Genomic DNA, 19209 nt, shown 5'->3' with positions numbered 1-19209 from the left:
AAATACATAAAAGAAATGGGAATTGTGTAAACAAAAAGAAGGCATTTACAGAATGAAAGCAAGAGGGGAGTGATGAGACATTAAATAATTAGAGGCAAAAAAATAAATTGTATTAAAAGGAAATCGAAGCAGCAAAAATTAAGACATGACAGATGACATGATCAGGAACAACCCGAAACTCTCCAGTAAATGTCACCTGCTTAACCCAGGAGGAAGTAAGTGCACCCAATCAAAATGTGGCTTATCATGGAATAAGACATTGTATTGCAGGTATCAAGTCGTCATTTTATTCAGCTTCCTACGACCCACAGTATACGCCCATAAAGACAGATCCTACGTCATTGTTATCCCCACCACACCTTTGTGTCCTCTCCCCCACCACATCTCAGTGTCCTCTCCAGCAGGCCCATCATTGTTCTCCACCTGCAGACCTCAACAAAATGCAACAAAAAGTGACCAAAAATCTCATACATATAGCAGGCATATTGGTGCAAACTGTGCAGCCGCACAGGGGCCTCATAGGTAAAGGGGCCCATTTTCATGTCCAAAGCAGGTGGATTTGCTCATTATGATGAGCTATTGGACTACAAGGTTCCCATATACTGTCGTTGCCCTGGAGCCATCTTCTGTCTGTTTCCACAAGTGTGAATTTATTTTTTTTATCAGTGATAATGACTGAAGAAACACTGTGATAAATCTGACACACGGACCAAAAACTGATGACATCGTCTTTTACATATGTGAAATATCTCGGCCGTCTGAATGAGAATTACAAGTGACCAGTAGGTGTGAGCCAATTGAATTCAACTTGAATATTGCAAAAATCTGCATTCGGCAAAATACAGATTTTTTTGTATTTCACGTCCCATATTAATGAAGCGCTAGAACAGCGCGAAACGGCCGTTGTCAGCCTGTAACCCTCATGCCACTTTAACTCCGACCTGACATGTAATTGTATGTGTCAATAAAAGAGATATACTTCATCCTGCTGAGTGCGACCTTTCCTCTACATGGGTCCCATATTAATGAATTGGATGTGGCCATCAGTAAGTAAAATAATAAAAAAAACACTCATACGTAACCAATCACGAATCCAGCCCCTCTACTCCTCACCGCCACTTGTCCCGTTCCTCGTCGCATCTTATTACGGTGGCTAGTGCTGAATCCTTAGGCCTCCTTATGCTGTAATGATGCCAGGGACAGTTCTGTGCATGTGTAGGAGGGAGAGTTCCCACCGTGTAACCGGACCGGAACCACGGAGACTGTCACCAAGGTTCCTAGGGGAACTGTTTCCAGGGGACATAATTAGCTGGACTGGGGGTTTCTGTGTGACAACATTTTACTCATCAGTCTCAGAATATATATACATACAGAGGGCAGGACAATCAATGTGTGTCCGGCCAGTAGATAACAGGCTCCAATTAAGACGCCAGACGTCCATTAAAATAGCCGGGGGATTTACAAAGGTGGGGGGAGGTCAGAAGTGGGATATCTCGTTTACCTCTGCCCAGGGGGGCAGCCGGTCGATTACTGCATTAAGGGCATACATCTCACATTACAACTATCATACATGCATCTCCTATTCGGGATGCTGGGGGGTTCTGTAACAACACCGACCACCACTCTGCCGGACGTCAGAGAAGGATAAGTGACACGTTGTAGTTGATAAATCATAGTTCTTGGACCTGTAGTCGGCCATACCGCGGCCTCTTATTTACCGGTTCCGACCTGGTAGTTAATATCGTGTTACCTGTGTATTATTGTTTGGATCCCTGCGAGGATAACTGTTATCAGCTTACTAGTTGCTCAAGATAGCCCCTATACAAAAGTAGCATTTTAAGCTCACTCCGGCTCCCGTCTCGTCACTGCACCCCGCGTACCTGCGAATACTACACATGCAAGGTCACAGCATGTGTTTTCGACCTTGCAAAAGCTTTCCAAAAATTATCCCAATCCTCATAAAAGCTAGAAGTCTGTTCCAAGGTTGAAGGAAGATGCCCCAGAATTCAGCATCAGTGGCGATGATCAGAAGATGCAATGAGGACTGGACGGGCTATGCTGAAGAGCAGAAGGGACGGAGAGGTGAGCGGTGAGTATAAGTATTTTATTTTGTTTTGTCTCTACAAATTATATTTATTATGATCCGAGGACTAGAGAAAACAGGCAGATTCGAATTGTGCCATATCCATTCATCTCTAGTGATCAGTGCCAGGCCGCTGCTGCCAAGGCAAATATAATCATAACATGCATTAAAAGAAACATAGATGCTCCTGACAAGAATAATTTTCTCCTATACAAGTCACTAGTCAGGTGGAATATTGGGACCGATTTATTCAAATTATGGTAGAATTCTGGTTCTCCACTTGGCTGTTAGGGGGCAATGTTCAAAACACCAATATTTTTTTGCACAAAAAAAATATAAAAGGAAGCCAACAATGAAGTGGTATACTGGTAGAAATAGGTGTCTAAAAATTAGCCAAATTTGTCTTCCAGCATAACTACTGTGATAATTTTGCTGCATTTTCAGACTGACAAGTATTGTACAGGATTGGTAAATATGCCCCATTTTTGTACATTTTTGGTCTTTGTGGAAAATAGCTGAACTAGAGCGGGTGCAGAGAAAAATGACCAAGGTTGCTAAGGGAATGAGAGGACTGTATAAGAGGGGTTATTAAACTTGTGGTTATTCAGTTTGGTGAAACAAAGGCTTAAGGGCGATCTTCTTACAATGTACAAATATATGAAGGGGCAGTACAGAGATCTGTATAATGATCTTTTCGCACCCAGGCCTGCTACAGGGACAAGGAGGCATCCTCTGCATCTGGAGGAAAGAAGGTCTAATCCAATCATAGATAGATTGGGATTGACTGTAGGAATTATTTTATTTGCCATACATGGAGTTTGTAAGGATTTTTTGCACTTGACACGTATCTCATAGGGTATGTTGCATCCCTATAAATAAAACTGTAGATTTATAGGCACATGTGCTGTTTTTCAATCTTAGTAACTATGTAACAAATGTTCAGTCTACTTGGGAAAGTTAAGTTTTGGGAATATAGCTGAAAATTGAAAATGGGTTACTTAGCCTTCATTTCAGTAAAAGTTTTAGTTTTTTAAAGAGGCTAAATTATTAAAAGGAACCTGCAGGGTTAATCTGCAGGTAAGTAGCTTTAAATGCCACCTAAGTGAAAGTATTTGCAAACAGCAAGCTGTCAATCAAAGAGCCCATGCATGCTTACAGCCACAGCTCACAACATAAGGCCTCATTCACACGTCTGTGTCTAACATTGGTACCGATGTCATCAGTGTTTAGTCTGTGTGTCCGTTTTTATCTTCAGTTTCATCAGTGCTTTTCATAGATGGATAAATAAAGAAATTACAAGGCTTCTTTGCAGTATTGCCATCCATCTGTTGTATGTATTTTTCATGGTCCCATAGACTATATTGGCCCTTTTCATCCATGATATAGGAGAACAACTGACATGTCTCTGTGTTTTGCAGACACATGGTCCATAAAAAAACAGGGACATTTGAACAACCTCATAGGTTATATTGGGTGCGTGCCTAATGAGCAGTGCTATAAGCTTTAGATGTAACCACTCTGTCTCAATAGCAAAGTTCACACGTTCAGTATTTGGTCAGTATTTTGCATCAGTATTTGTAATCCAAAATCAGGATTGGGTGATAAATCCAGGAGTGGTGACGGGTTTCTATTATACTTTTCCTCTGATTGTTCCTCTCCTGGTTTTGGCTTACCAGTACTGAGGGAAAATATTGACCAAATACTGAACGTGTGAACGTGGCCTATGACTGAAAATCTCTATCTCATGGAAGATAATAAGTACATCCTTTCCTCTGCTCTCTAGTATTGAAATTCGAGCAAATTTAATTTTTGGGGGGAATATTCTGCAAACTTGAATTTCAAACAATCCACTCATCTCTATGACATTTACATCTTCAGTATGGAAATTCACCTACAATTAACCAAATGATAAATGTTATGTTATAAAAAGGAAGCATCTCTAAATTTTATGAACTATATTTTTGCTAACTTTTAACTCAGTTGGAAATTAGACTTTTTGTGGGCTGCATTCACAAGTTGCGGCCGAGGTGCCTTTTTGCTACAATAAACATAAAACTACAGTGGTTTTGGTGCAATTTTTTTTTAGAAAAATGCAAGAAGAAATGCAACCTTAAAACAACATGTGAATGCTAGCATAGCAAGAAATAAAATTCATTAGATTTTTATTTAAATCCTCAGACAGGATTATTTGTTTCTAATTCATAGATTATAACATCCTCTGTCTCCTAAATAAGTGAAAGCAAGGTTCATGAAGTTAGCCACAGGGTAGGCACTAGACAGTATATTAACAGTCCAAACGATAGTCAGCACTCCCATGTTCTTAGAGGGAATCTGTCACCCATTTTTTGAGATATCATATAATGATATCATGCAATTGTGTGTCACATAAGGATTCTCTTAGTACTTTTGCTTCCCCCTGTCCCCGCACCTTTCATGCATAAATACCTTTTTTATATCGGTTCAGATGTATGTAAACTGCCGCTGTCCGGTCCACTGGGCGGGGCTTATTCACCTGCTCTCCCCTCCCTGTCTTGCTCTACACAAGAAGAAATGCGTAGAGCAAGACAGGGAGGGGAGAGCAGGTGAATAAGCCCCACCCAGTGGACCGGACAGCGGCAGTTTACATACATCTGAACCGATATAAAAAAGGTATTTATGCATGAAAGGTGCGGGGTCAGGGGGAAGCAAAAGTACTAAGACAATCCTTATGTGACACACAATTGAATGATATCATTATATGATATCACAAAAAAGGGGTGACAGATTCCCTTTAAAAGAACTGCTTTATTGATCCAGTAGTATACGAGGCACAGCAAATGGTTGAACCCAACAACACAAAAACTACAAAGGTATCAACAATATTATCCATTGTGGTCCTAGGCAACATGTAGGTCCAGGGGTGGACATACTGCCGATGCAGTCAGTGCAACTGCACCAGAGACCGGAGGTGGGGGGGCCCCTGCGGGGCAGCACATATTGAGAGCAATATGGCCTGTTTCTCAGAGTCTGAGGCTCCGTGGGGCTCATGGACAGATTGCCCTCATGTGCAGTGGGCAGAGAGCATGCCAGCAGCTCCGCTGCCTACAGGCGAAAATGGCAGCAGAGCGCAGCTGCAGGGATCTGTCCTCTGCTTCCTGCCCAGCACTTTCTTCTTTTTCCTGACACGGGCGCATGCGGCTGGATAACGTCAGCAAGCAGAGCATTCCTGTGCCAGAGAAAGCTGTCACCGACTGCTGCAATGCTCCTGGAGAACGGACGGAGAGGTGAGTGGTGGTGTGTGTGTTTTTTTTTTTTTTATGCAATATACTGAGGAAAGGACACTGAGGAGTGGTGGGGAAGAACAATGATGAGGGTGGTGGAGAGGACACTGAGGTGTTGTGGTCGAGAGTAGAGATGAGCGAACCTTTCAAGGTTCGGCTCGGATTCGCTGAACGGACCTCCGTTCACTGAACAGTTCGCCTAACGGTTGGATGAAAATATCTGACCCGCATTAGATTCAATGGGAGGTAAAAACAAATGCATAGGCAACTCCTTAAGGGTTGACAAAAAACTTCCCAAACAGCTGAAATTAGGGGCAGACACCAGGAAAAGTGGCATCAATTGACCCAAAATAGGAATTTGCAAATGGCATAACAGCAGTCAGCCATGGACCATGCATGAGGTATCAGGGTCTGGCCCAGCATTTAAGTTTTAATGAGGACCTGGTGGTTATGGGAGCGGTAAGTCTTCTTAGCTGGGAGAGCTCAAACTTCATGGAACAACCCCAATTTTTTTTTCTTTCCAGCCACACTCAGATGGCACAAACAAACATCAGTTTCATAGACTACTATTGGTAGAAAAATGTAAGGAAAATAACACAGGTAGTTGTCTGAAAGTAAGTGCAGGCCTGCCTGTCTGGGAGCCCTACTTTCAAAGGCAATCTACCAGATGGAGACTCAACTTGGAGTCTCCATATTTCAAACAATAATTGTTAAACATAACTAAAGTGGCATCAATTTCCACAGAGTAGAAATATTATTATAAGCCTCTGATACACCTTCCACCACAGGCAACCCACCAGATGGAGACGCAACTTGGAGATTCCACATTTCAAAAAACTAAAATTGTTTGTAACATCAGCAGCAGCAGCAACAGTAGGCACAGAAGACACCATAAATATGGCACAGACAGCAATAACGCAAGATCAATACATGACTGTAAAAATACCATCACCTAGTCTTCTCAATATGAGACAGGGATGCAAAAGTCATCGGAAATCCATGACTTGTTCATTTTAACCCCTTAAGCCCCAAGGGTGGTTTGCACGTTAATGACCGGGCCATTTTTTACAATTCTGACCACTGTCCTTTTATGAGGTAATAACTCTGAAACGCTTCCATGGATCCCGGTGATTCTGACATTGTTTTCTCATGACATATTGTACTTCATGTTAGTGGTAAAATTTCATTCAAATAACTTGCGTTTATTTGTGAAAAAAAGGAAATTTGGCAAAAATTTAGAAAATTTCACAATTTTCCAACTTTGAATTTGTATGCCCTTAAATCACAGAGATATGGCACACAAAAAACTTGATAAGTAACATTTCCCACATGTTTACTTTACATCAGCACAGGGTAACAGGAACTTCAGACTGGATATAAGGCAGCCGACGCCCTTCTGAGTGGCTGGTGATTCTGTTATGATTGAGTCACTGAGGGGGAAAAAAAACAAAAATGCAACCTCAGCCCAGAAAATCAGAGAGGTTGGAAACTAGCGGATTGCAGACCCCTAATCCTATCACACAGCTAGCAGTAGCCATGGAGTGTTCCTACGGTGATCCTAGACACCTCGTCACAGCCGGAGATCTAAATAAGCCTAAAGAGAGAAATGGGAAAAACTGACTGCCCCAGAGCAGACCCCAAAGCAATAGGCAGTCCCCAACATATAATGACGGTGAAGCAAGATGAAAACACTAACACAGATAGAAAGATAGGATGAGCAAACGATGGGGCCCAAGCTAACTAAAAAGGACAGGACAGAAAAGCTGCTGTCTGCAATCCGAGAAAACCCTGCTAAAAATATTACCAACACAACTGATAAGCAAAAAGGACCCTGAAGTCACTAGACTTCAAACCCTATATCAGCACTCAGAATATTCTGAAAGCAGAGCAAAAGAGAACACTGATCAAGGAATAAGAATCCAGCAGACCCCCAGCTGGGGATGGCTGAACGCCAAAACAAGGTAAACAAAACCAAAACTAATAAGTTCAATAGCAGAGCAAAAACTTATCTTTGGGAAGCAGGAATCAGACTGGTCTCCAAGAATCCAGCAGAGAAATCACCAGCCACTCAGATGGGCGTCAGCTGCCTTATATCCAGTCTGAAGTTCCTGTTACCCAGTCACAATCCACCTGATCAGGTGTTTGGTTTCTTTCATCCAAATCAGCCCCACCACCTTCCTTCACCAGAAGAGGGAGATCCTCGGACACAAAAGGAGAATGAACAGATAAGCTGACAACACACAGCTTTCTTTGAGAAGTAATGCAACTGGGCAGCTGGGACTGTGACAGCCATCAACCGTCTGTATCCACCAGTTGGAAAGGCAGCATTTCTGTGGCCAACAGATTGGAGATGGTGGAGTTTAAGCTCTTAGCTTTGCCATGTGTAGGAGCAGACATTCTTTTATGTGAGCACAACTGCGGGGCCGAGAGGTGGCTTCTGTGCTGAGAGAGGGCGGAGTAGGGAGAACAGGACAAACTGCTGTCCTGTGAGTGAGGTGCAGGTGGAGATGTTATGGTGGATTGAGAAAGATGTGTTGTGCTAGGTGACACAAAAAAAGCAGCCATGTCTACTTCCATAACAGCTGATCGGCTCTCACTCACTTCGACTGTGGTGGGTAAACAATTGCAGTTTATGCGGACGAAGACCTGTGTGTGAACACTTGTAATTGTGGCGGAGGAGGAAGAAGCAGCAGATGGGGTTGATGGGATGGCCGGTGGTTGACAAGGCCCACTAGTCTACATTATAGCACAGTAAAATTCCCTCACTAAGGCATGTTGGTTGCTTATGTCCCGGTTCATGCATGTAGTTGTTAAATTATTGAAACTTTTGCCTCCACTGATTTTATTTTTAGAAATTTGACAGATAACGTGTGTTGGGTCACCCTTTTCTGTCTTAAAAAACTCCCAGGCTAGGCAACCCTTTCTGCCCCTGCAAACTGCACACTCATGACCGGTGCTGGCCAAAGGCAGGTTTGGGGCTAAGGATGCGGTGCTTGCCATGGTTGCATCACTTTGTGTCTGCGTGGAAAGCTGCAACATAACCTCCTCATTTTCTTCCTCCACCTCTTCTGTTGAGCTACTCAGCTGCTTACATCTGGGTTCTACCAGGTGGGATCTGCAACCTCATCGTCATCCTCTGTTCTCACACTCCTCACCCTGAGAGTCACCCTCCTCCTCTTCCTGCCCTGACACCAAAGTACAGTCCGCGTGCGCCTCTGGTATCTGAGTCTCATCAGGATCACCTCTACCCTTGGTGGTTAACATCTGGTGACAAGGGTCTGGATTCTGCTTGGACCCTACTTCATCCAGCCCCCGATCCAACATGACAAAACTTTTGAGCCTCAGTACAGATGCTTTCCTTCTGTGGATTCTGTGATTATTCAGAGCAGATCTCTGATGTCCAAGGAATACAATATACGAACAACTCTTCAGAATGGTCCATCTGAGGTTCCCCACAGTTAGTTGGGTGTTTGCAAATTTTTGACACGTGGGGAAACAAGGGTGATTGGGGTGCCACCTCTGAGGATTGTACTGTGTGTAATGTTAAGGTGGAGGAAGAGGAAGAGAGGCCACTTGATGGAGCCCCTGCCATCCACTCGAGCACATGCTCTTTCTGGGCCTCACCTACAAGGCGTACTGTGGTGCGGCTACCAAAGAAAGGCAACTGAGTAGGCAGGCCAGTAACAGATGTTGTCAGTAGTCTTTGAATAGGAAGGTGTTTGTTCGGTTGAGCTTTCATTCACTTTAACACCTAACCCACATACACGTCGAGCACCAAACCTATTCCCCCTTCCACCACCACCTCTCTTTTTCCCACTCATGTTGCAAGCAGCCTTCCCCTATTGTAACCTGCTGTTTCACAACCTTAGGCCCACAGCTGTCAGTCACCTGTCACTTAATGAACAATCACCATTTATTTTCTTAGATAGCGTGCCTGAACAACACTTTTATGACTAACAATTATTAAGTGGACAGTTGTCTACATTGGTAGACTGAGCTAAATGTTATTTAATGATATACTGGATAAATGTCCTAACTATGACTAATATTACCCATTATTAGTCAACAGTCATTGAATCATTCACTGCAGATATGCCAAGAGGGAAGCATTGAATAATACTTACCCCCACGGTGGTCAAGCTTGACAGTGGAAATTACTCACTGGAAACCAATCTTTGAAAGGGGAAACAATTATTAATACTTACCCCCAAGGAAGCCAACAGATAGTGAAACTGTGTAAGGTTAGTCCACTGTTGTAGGGAAGAAACCTATCTACCCTCTGTGACTAATAATTAGGACAAAAATTCAACAGTGTTAAAATTTTAAATGAACACTATTATTAACATTAATACATTTCAAAATAAAAGTTAAGTATTAATGGTAAGAATTTTTAGTTAAAGGTCTATTTGCCTTTCGGCAATCTGTTGTTATATTGAAACATAGTTTTAGTTTAACCCCTTTACCCCCAAGGGTGGTTTTCATGAGCGGGCCAATTATTACAATTCTGACCACTGTCCCTTTATGAGGTAATAACTCTGAAAAGCTTCCATGGATCCCAGTGACTCTGACACTGTTTTTACGTGACATATTGTACTTCATGTTAGTGGTAAAATTTCCTTCATATAACTTACGTTTATTTGTGAAAAAAACGTAAATTTGGCGAAAATTTTGAAAATTTCGCAATTTTTCAACTTTAAATTTTTATGCCCTTAAATCACAGAGATACAGCACACAAAAAACTTAATAAGTAACATTTCCCACATGTTTACTATACATCAGCATAATTTTGGAACCAAATTTTTTTTTTGTTAGGAAGTTATAAGGGTTAAAAGTTGACCAGCGATTTCTCATTTTTACAACACTATTTTATTTTTACTGACCACATCACATTTGAAGCCACTTTGAGGGGTCTATATGATAGCAAATACCCAAAAGTGACACCATTCTAAAAACTGCACCCCTCAAGGTGCTCAAAATCACATTCAAGAAGTTTATTAACCCTTCAGGTGCTTCACAGGAATTTTTTGAATGTTTTAAAAAAAAAAATGAACATTTAACTTTTTTTCACAAAAAAAATATTTCAGATTCAAGTTTTTTTATTTTACCAAGGGTAAAAGGAGAAATTGGACTGGAAAAGTTATTGTGCAATTTGTCCTGAGTATGCTGATACCTGATATATGGGGGGAACCACTGTTTCGGCGCATGGCAGAGTTCAGAAGGGAAGGAGCGCCGTTTGACTTTTTCAATGCAAAATTGGCTGGAATTCTGATCGGACGCCATGTCACGTTTGGAGAGCCCCTGATGTGCCTAAACAGTGAAAACCCCCCACAAGTGACCCCATTTTGGAAACTAGACCCCCCAAGGAACTTATCTAGATATGTGGTGAGAACTTTGAACCCACAAGGGCTTCACAGAAGTTTATAACGTACAGTGGTACAATTAAACAATCATATTTTTTCCACAAAAATGATCTTTTCACCCTCAATTCTTACTTTCCCAGGGGTAACAGGACCCTAAAAGTTATTGTGCAATTTGTCCTGAGTATGCTGATACCCCATATGTGGGGGTAAAACACTATTTGGGCGCATGGCAGAGCTCGGAAGGGAAGCAGCTCCAATTTGACTTTTTTGGCTGGAATTGAGATCGGACACCATGTCACGTTTGGAAAGCCCCTGATGTACCTAAACAGTGGAAACCCCCCACAAGTGACCCCATTTTGGAAACTAGACCACCCAAGGAACTTATCTAGATATGTGGTGAGAACTTTGAACCCACAAGGGCTTCACAGAAGTTTATAACGTACAGCGGTACAATTAAAAAATCATATTTTTTCCACAAAAATGATCTTTTCACCCCCAATTCTTACTTTCCCAAGGGTAACAGGACCCTAAAAGTTATTGTGCAATTTGTCCTGAGTATGCTGATACCCCATATGTGGGGGTAAAACACTATTTGGGCGCATGGCAGAGCTCGGAAGGGAAGCAGCGCCATTTGACTTTTTTGGCTGGAATTGAGATCGGACACCATGTCGCGTCTGGAAAGCCCCTGATGTACCTAAACAGTGGAAACCCCCCATAAATGACACGATTTTGGAAACTAGACCCCCTACGGAACTTATCTAGATGTGTGGTGAGCACTTTGAACCCCCAAGTGCTTCATAGAAGTTTATAACGCCCGGGCATGAATATAAAAAGATCATTTTTTTTCCACAAAAATGATATTTTGCCCCCAATTTTTTATTTTCCTAAGGGTAACAGGAGAAATTGGACCCCAAAAGTTGTTTTGCAATTTGTCCTGAGTAGGCTGATACCCCATATGTGGGGGTAAAACACTGTTTGGGCGCATGGCAGAGCTTGGAAGGGAAGGAGCACCATTTGACTTTTTCAACGCAGAATTGGCTGGAATTGAGATCAGACGCCATGTTGCATTTGGAGAGCACCTGATGTGCCCAAACAGTGGAAACCCCCCAATTCTAACTCCAACCCTAACCCCAACACACCCCTAACCCTAATCTCAGCCCTAACCCTAACCCTAGCCCTAGCCCTAATCCTAATGGGAAAATGGAAATAAATACATTTTTTAAATTTTATTATTTTTCCCTAACTAAGGGGGTGATAAAGGGGGTTTGATTTACTATTTATGGCGGTTTTTATGTTTGGCAGCTGTCGCACGCTAAAAGACGCTTTTTATTGTAAAAATAGTTTTTGCATCACCACATATTGAGAGCTATAATTTTTCCGTATTTTGACCTACCGAGTCATGTGAGGTCTTATTTTTTGTGGGACGAGTTGATGTTTTTATTGGTATCATGTTCGGGCACGTGACTTTTTTTATCGCTTTTTATTCCGATTTTTGGGACGCAGAATGAACAAAAACCAGCGTTTCATGAATTTCTTTTGGGGGGGGTGCGTTTACACCGTTCCATGTGTGGTAAAATTGATAAAGTAGTTTTATGCTTTGGGTCAGTACGGTTACAGCGATACCTCATTTATGTCATTTTTTTATGTTTTGGCGTTTTTATGCAATAAGAACAATTTTATATGAAAAATAATTATTTTTGCATCGCTTTATTCTGCAAGCTATAACTTTTTTATTTTTTCTCTGATGATGTTGTTTGGTGGCTTGTTTTTTGTGGGACAAGATGACGTTTTCAGTGGTACCATGGATATTTATATGCATCTTTTTGATCGCGCGTTATTGCACTTTTTGTTCGGCGGTATGATAATAAATCATTATTTTTTGCTTTGTTTTTTATTTTTATTTTTTAAGGGTTTTGCTAAAGGGGTTAACTAATGGGACAGTTTTATAGGGCAGGTCATTACGGATGCGGTGATACCAAATATGTGTACTTTTATTTATTTTTTTTATTTCCAAAAAATGAATTTATTAGGGAATATTTTTTTTTTCTTAATTTATTTAGCGATTTTTTTAAAATTATTTTTACACTTTTTTTTTAACTTTATTAGGTTATCCCAGGGGGGACATCACTGTCCTGTGACAGATCGCTGATCTGTCACATCACAGATCACTGTGACAGATCAGCGATCTGTCACAGGCATAGACGCAGACTTCCTCATGCCTGCGCTTTGCAGGCACTGATGAAGCCAGCTCCCTGCAGGCCCCCGAAGGTCCCCGTCGCCATCTTGGATTCAGGGGACCTGTAGGGATGGAGCCCCCAGCAGCAGCGCTGCACATTGCGCTGCTGTGGGGGGCTCAGGGAAGCACGGAGGGAGCCCCCTCCCTGCCGATGCTTCCCTTTAACCACCGGTACACCGCGATCATGTTTGATCGCGGTGTGCAAGGGGTTAATGTGTCGGGGGCGGTCCGTGATCCTGTCCATGGGCATAGGGGCCCGGGTCCCATGGACGGGATAGTACATCTGATGTCAGAAAGGGGTTAAACAATTTGTAGTATAGCGGCTGCACAACTAAGCCATAATCATCAACAGTAACAGAAATAAACAAGTGAAATAGATCACTCTGTAATGACTCTACATAATATAGGAGTTTCACTTTTTGTATTGAAGAACTGAAATAAATTAACTTTTTGATGATATTCTAATTTTGTGATATGCACCTGTATATCAGGCCTAACAATTTTTAAATGGAAATCTGGTCTTCTGATTTGCCACTGAAACACAGTTTTAGCACAAGTAACTAGGAGTAACTAAATGGACCTCGTGGCTGCACTCCAATATTAGGCCTAATGATTTTTAACTGGAAATCCGACCATCTGATTTGCCACTAAAACACAGTGTTTGCAGAAAGTTAGTAGTAGTAGTTTGAAGTAAACAATGGTAAGGGTGGGGGAGAACAATGATGAGGGTGGAGTAGAACAATGATAAATGTGGTGGAGAGGACACTTAGGTGTGATGAGGGAGAGGACATGTGAGGTGGGAGAGAACAATGATGAGGGTAGGACCGAACAATGATAAGGATGGAAGAAATCAATCATAAAGCTGGTAGAGAGGACAATGATGTGTGGTGGGGGAGAACAATGATGAAGGTGGGGGAGAACAATGATGTGGCTGGTAGAGAGAACACTGAGGTATGTTGTGGAGAGTACAGGTGTGGTGGGGAGAACAATGATAAGGGTGGGGGAACAATGATGATTCTGGTGAACACAGGTATGGTGCGTGAGAACAATGATGGGGTGGTGGAGAGGACACTGAGGTGTGGTGGGGGAAAAGAATGATGGGGCTGGTGGAGATGACAATGAAGGGGAAGGGGAAAGGACAATGAGGTGGGTGGGGAATTGGGATGGAAGTATGGGGGGCTTATAATGGACTTATCAACAGCGGGAGGGGGACGTTAGATATGGATGTGAAATGAATTGGGTGGTGGAGGAGGGTGCTAAGCCCTTGATAACGTCCTCCCCCATCTTACAATTCATCATGACACTAGTAGGGACTTAAAATTTATTGGGGAGTGGGGGAGACGGCAGTAAGGTGCATAGGACCCTTTATAATGAATTGAAAGGTGGGAGAAGACGCTGTAAGGGACTTGTAATGAATTGGGAGGTGGCGGTGGATGCTCAGCACCCGATAGCGTCTTCTCCCACCCCCAAATTCTTTATGATGCTATTAGGACATAATGAATGGAGGGACACAAGACAGGGACTAAGGCTATGTGCACACTTTCAGGATATGCAGGAGAAAATTCTGCTGCATGTCCTAATGTGTTGGCAGAAAGAACACCGAGTAAAATACATGTATTTTTTTTTCCACATTTTGCCATGATATTGTTACGTATTTTCCCTCACTTATTAGTATGGGTGAAATACGCTGCAAGAATTGACAATATGCAGATCTTAATCTGCAAGGAAAAAATAAGCAGCGTGCGCATGAAACTTCAGGGATCTCATTCACCTTGCTTGCAATGTAAAATCTTGCATAGCCTTACCGGTAATTGGGGAGAGTCACAGACTGAATAATTTATATTATTGGGTGACAGAGATTATAGTTAAAGGGGAGCACAGTGCTGCCTAAAGCCATGTGCACACGCTGCGGTTTTTGCTGCGGTTCCGCTGCAGTTTTGACCGCCGCAGAACTGCAGCAGTTCTGCAGACAGTGGGATTAACATTCTGCTGTGCACACGCTGCGGATTTTTACCTGCGGAAAAGCTGCGGGTTTTTTTCCGCAGCATGTCAATTGTTTCTGCGGATTCTGCTGCGGTTTGCCACCTATTCCATTGTCCAGGTGGCAAACCGCAGGGCAAAACCGCAGGCCAATCCGCAGGAAAAACTGCAGGTCATTTTACCTGCGGTTCCGCAGATATGAATCTGCAGACGAATCTGCAGTGTGTGCACTTAGCCTTACACTTTATATACTGATCAAAAAAATAAAGGGAACACTTAAACATAGGATCCTATGTTTAAATGTTCCCTTTATTTTTTTGAGCAGTAAGGTATATTTTCATCAGTGCATGGCAAACAGTGTATTAATGGTGGGGTACATATCTGTAGTTATGGGCGCAGTGCGAGGGAGACACGTGTATGTATACTATATATTTGACGTTGTTATTTTCAGGGCTGCGACGATCATCTTGACAAGATGAGTTATGGCTGGGAGATGTTGAAATGAAGGTCTGACCAGATGGAGAAGAAAGAGCATAAAACGACTAATCAGACGAGATGTCAGCAGTAAGTGCCTGGATGTAGATATTATTCTGTATCTGCATTCTCACATTTGTGTGAAATATCCGTGAGCTGCCAGATTTTTTTTTATCAGATGGCACACAGACTTGTAGAGGTTTAAAGATCCATCCACATTTTCACGGATCCGAGAATGAGATCTGTGAGGGTCAGAGAAAGTCCTGTTCTGATCCGATTTTGAGGATGATAATAGGACATGCTCAATGTGTCTGTAAAAGCTCATAACCCACCGACACTGCACACGGAATCTTGCCTTATTATGTGTTGCACACTCCCTTAGTATACAGTGTACTCACTTATTATGTGTAGCACAATCCATTAATATATAGTGTACTCACTTATTGTGTATAGCACAGTCCCTTTGTAAATAGTGTACTCGCTTATTATGTGTAGTGCCATTCATAGTGACATAGTTTCCTTTTTAATTACGGTACGTATAACACTGTCCCTTATTACATACCATCTTCTCTAGTTATATATGGTGCCTTCCCTTATTATATAGCTTCCTCTGCTGTTGTGTACAGTTGTCCCTTACATAAAGTATTCATGTTGCTTTTCTTATCAAGAGCAGTGTGTAATAAGGGACGGCAATATATATAATAAAGGAGACTATGTAAGATATATATGTATGTGGCTATATACAGTATATATATAAAAGGAGGGGGACACATTTTTTTGCATAGTGGCCCCAAACTGTCAGTGCTGAAACATGTTGCCGGGAGGGGCAAAATATATTTTTGTTGCTTCCTTTTTAATTTTTGTGCTGTTGGGTTCAACCATTTTTTGAGCCTTTTATACTACCGGATGAATAGAGCAATTATTTTAAGAAGATGTGAGTGCCGGCTATCATCTGTAGAGTTGCTATTACTGGAGTATTTGCTGTGCACCCGGACAGGTGAGCGGAGTGCTCCTTTTTCACATTACTATACAGTATATGCTTTAAAATGTAAAAAAAAATCTAGATACATAAAGTATAGTACATAGACTTCTGATATATTATAGAATTGGGTATATTTTGCATGATTGTGTCAAATTTTCATCTGGATACCTTTTTGACAGTACTAAAAACCATATATAAAAACATAACTTATTGGGTACCATAAATGCCAAGAAACCAATACCGTATTTATTATTTAATAAAATTGTAGTATAAAAAATGTTTAATATATTTGCAGCTTTATTTTTTCACCTATCACCCCCTACAAAAATAATAACTACTCCAAAAGTGTATCAATAAAAATGCAACTCATCTCACAAGCCCTCAAAAAGCTACATTGCCAAAAAAATAAAGTTATGGCTCTTTCAGCGCAAGAAAGAAAAACATGCCTACTGTACGGTAACTTGGCCATTAAGATCAAACAGGTCTGGTCATTAAGTACGGTAGTTAATCCACTGGCGGACACATATAGAAGAGGTCCCTGTGCAAAGACAATATACGGACCCTTTGCAGTGCGATAACTCGGCGAAATGCGCAGTTCCACCTGTTCTAGAGGTAGAAGTGGTCCTCTTACTCTTTGGCCCCTGTGCGGTCATAAATCAGATGAGAGGAGATCAGAAAAAGACTCTTGAGTTAGAATGTCCTCGCTGAACGACTCTCAGTTAAACCCATTCTGTAGCCAGCAATAGACAGTGCAACACAGAGGCTATATAGGATAAATGGTGCAAAATTTCTTAATGAAATCTAAATTGCAAAAATTACTTTTAGTTTGAAACTATGCAGTAAAAATAAAAATGTCTCAAAAGGCGGGCAACACTGTAGTTGCGTTCACTAGTTTGCAGTTTCATTGCTCCTTTTCTTGTTCTGATACTGATTTTTTAAATATTTTAGAATGTAAATAATGGAGGAAATGTCATTGTATCAAGCCTATATATGAATTAACAACATATGCTGTGTGGATAAGATGCAGGACATGTTGTTACTTACGGAACACCCCAAGCTGATAGTTCTCAGTCTGAGCTGTGAAATCATCCTGGTTAGTTACTATCACAATATATATTCTCTTGTCAGCGTCTGTGAGCTTCTCCAGTCTCAGGGTCCCGTTTGGAAATAGTTGAGTTCTATTCACGTAGGATGCATTGTATGTTGGTGGGATATTATTAACGATTCTGGCAATGAAGATTGCACCTCCTTCAGTTCTCCATATTATTTCACGATTGTCAGGTATTGTTATATACAGAATCAAATCCACAGATCCTCCCAAAGATCCATTTACTGACACCTGAGCAGATACAGCACCTGTAAAAAAGTAAAAATTAACTTAAATGTTTTATACACTTCAAAAGATATAAAAATTAAAGAAAAATATATATAGATGTATATAGCCATAACACAAAATCAAGCTATCACAACGGTGCCATGTCTGAGAAGATATTAGTATAATATAGTTACTTAAATCCAGTATCACCCACCTGCAGTTGAAGCTAACAAGAACAAGAAGAGCCTCCACGCCATGTTCCACCTGAAATGTCTACTGTGACAATGTCACTGTTGTCTACCTCTGTGTTCTGCATTAGGCTGGAACTCTTGTACTTTGCCTTTAGGGTGACACCTTACGGCAGCACTGCATTGAGCGTAAGAGGAAGTAAGAAAAGGATATTCAGTACTATTAATCATTCACAACCATTAGGTTTTGTCCTAGGCTAGGCTTCCCGATCTGCTGTGGATTTCAGATTTCAAAACAAACTCTGAAAAGCAATGTCAGTCCCTGGTGGTGGTTTCCTGGTATTGTCAAGTACTTCTAAAAAAATCTCATGCTCACTGTGTTTTTTTTTGCACTGTGTAAACTGAAAATACCTAAGGCTGGGGTCACACTGTGTTCATGCAGTCCATTTAACAGATTGCGCTACACCAAGGCATAACGCGATGTAACGCAACCCGTTAAAGCTGCCATTCACTCCCAATAGGAGCGCATCGCTAGCGTATGCCATAAATCGGCATGCGCTAACAATGTGCCGTCATTCTGTGATGGACCCTCGGACGCGGGCTGCAGCATCAGGGGGTCTGTCACTGCTAGTGCAGATGAAGCATCTGCGCTAGCGGGCTCACATAACGCGATCACGTTATGTGAGTAGTGTTAATGCAGTCCGTCAACTCTATGCGTTGAACGAACTGCATTAACACTATGTGAACCTGGCCTAAGATAGAAACACATTGGGAATATACTCCGCAGTGAGGAAGTAAATAGTAGTAAGGCTAGTTTCACACTAGCGTTTCCAGGCGCAGCGCACGGCCGCCTCTGAGCTCCATCCCTGGCCGCGCCCCCTCCGGTCAGCTCCTCCTCTGATCGCATGACGCTGCATGTTATCATCGTACCCTATGTTTAGTATTGGGTACGCTGGCCGTGAGCTGGTATGCTTTTGACAGAGCACGCGCCCTTTTTGCGCTGCGCCGATGTGCGCTAAACGCACTTTAGCATTTTTGTGCGCTTGGCGCAGCACAAAAGGGCGTGTGCTCTGTCAAAAACATACCAGCGCACGGCCAGCATACCCAACGCTAAACATAGGGTACGCTGATCACATACAGCGTCATGCGATCAGAGGAGGAGCTGACCGGAGGGGGCGTGGCTGGGGCGGAGCTTAGCGGTGGCCATGCGCTGCGTCCGGAAACACTAGTGTGAAACTAGCCTAATGCATTTAAAAAACATAGGATACATAGTAAATAGTGATGAGCGAACGTGCTCGCCACTACTCGTTACTCGCCCGAGTTTAACTCGG

The 19209-nt window shown here is 42.1% G+C and overlaps 1 protein-coding gene across 2 annotated transcripts in view; it reads right to left on the bottom strand.

The window, feature by feature from the left end:
• Positions 1–18139, bottom strand: part of LOC141085422 (cell adhesion molecule CEACAM1-like) — a 60767-nt gene extending 42628 nt beyond the window's left edge. For both annotated transcript variants that reach the window (XR_012231296.1, XM_073570776.1), the window contains exons 1-2: positions 17905–18139; positions 17420–17731 (exon numbers count right to left, since the gene is read on the bottom strand). Coding sequence is in view for 1 of the 2 variants with exons in the window: in XM_073570776.1 (XP_073426877.1) it covers positions 17420–17731; positions 17905–17947 (355 nt within the window). In the remaining variant the exon portion in view is untranslated. The remainder of the gene's footprint in view (positions 1–17419; positions 17732–17904) is intronic.
• Positions 18140–19209: the final 1070 nt, after the last annotated feature.

Source organism: Dendrobates tinctorius, unplaced genomic scaffold (assembly GCF_039654945.1).
Source record: "Dendrobates tinctorius isolate UK_male_01 unplaced genomic scaffold, ASM3965494v1 ptg000028l, whole genome shotgun sequence".
Taxonomy (NCBI): Eukaryota; Metazoa; Chordata; class Amphibia; order Anura; family Dendrobatidae; genus Dendrobates; species Dendrobates tinctorius.
Note: the sequence above shows the minus strand (reverse complement) of the source record. Positions and strands in the feature narration are given on the sequence as shown.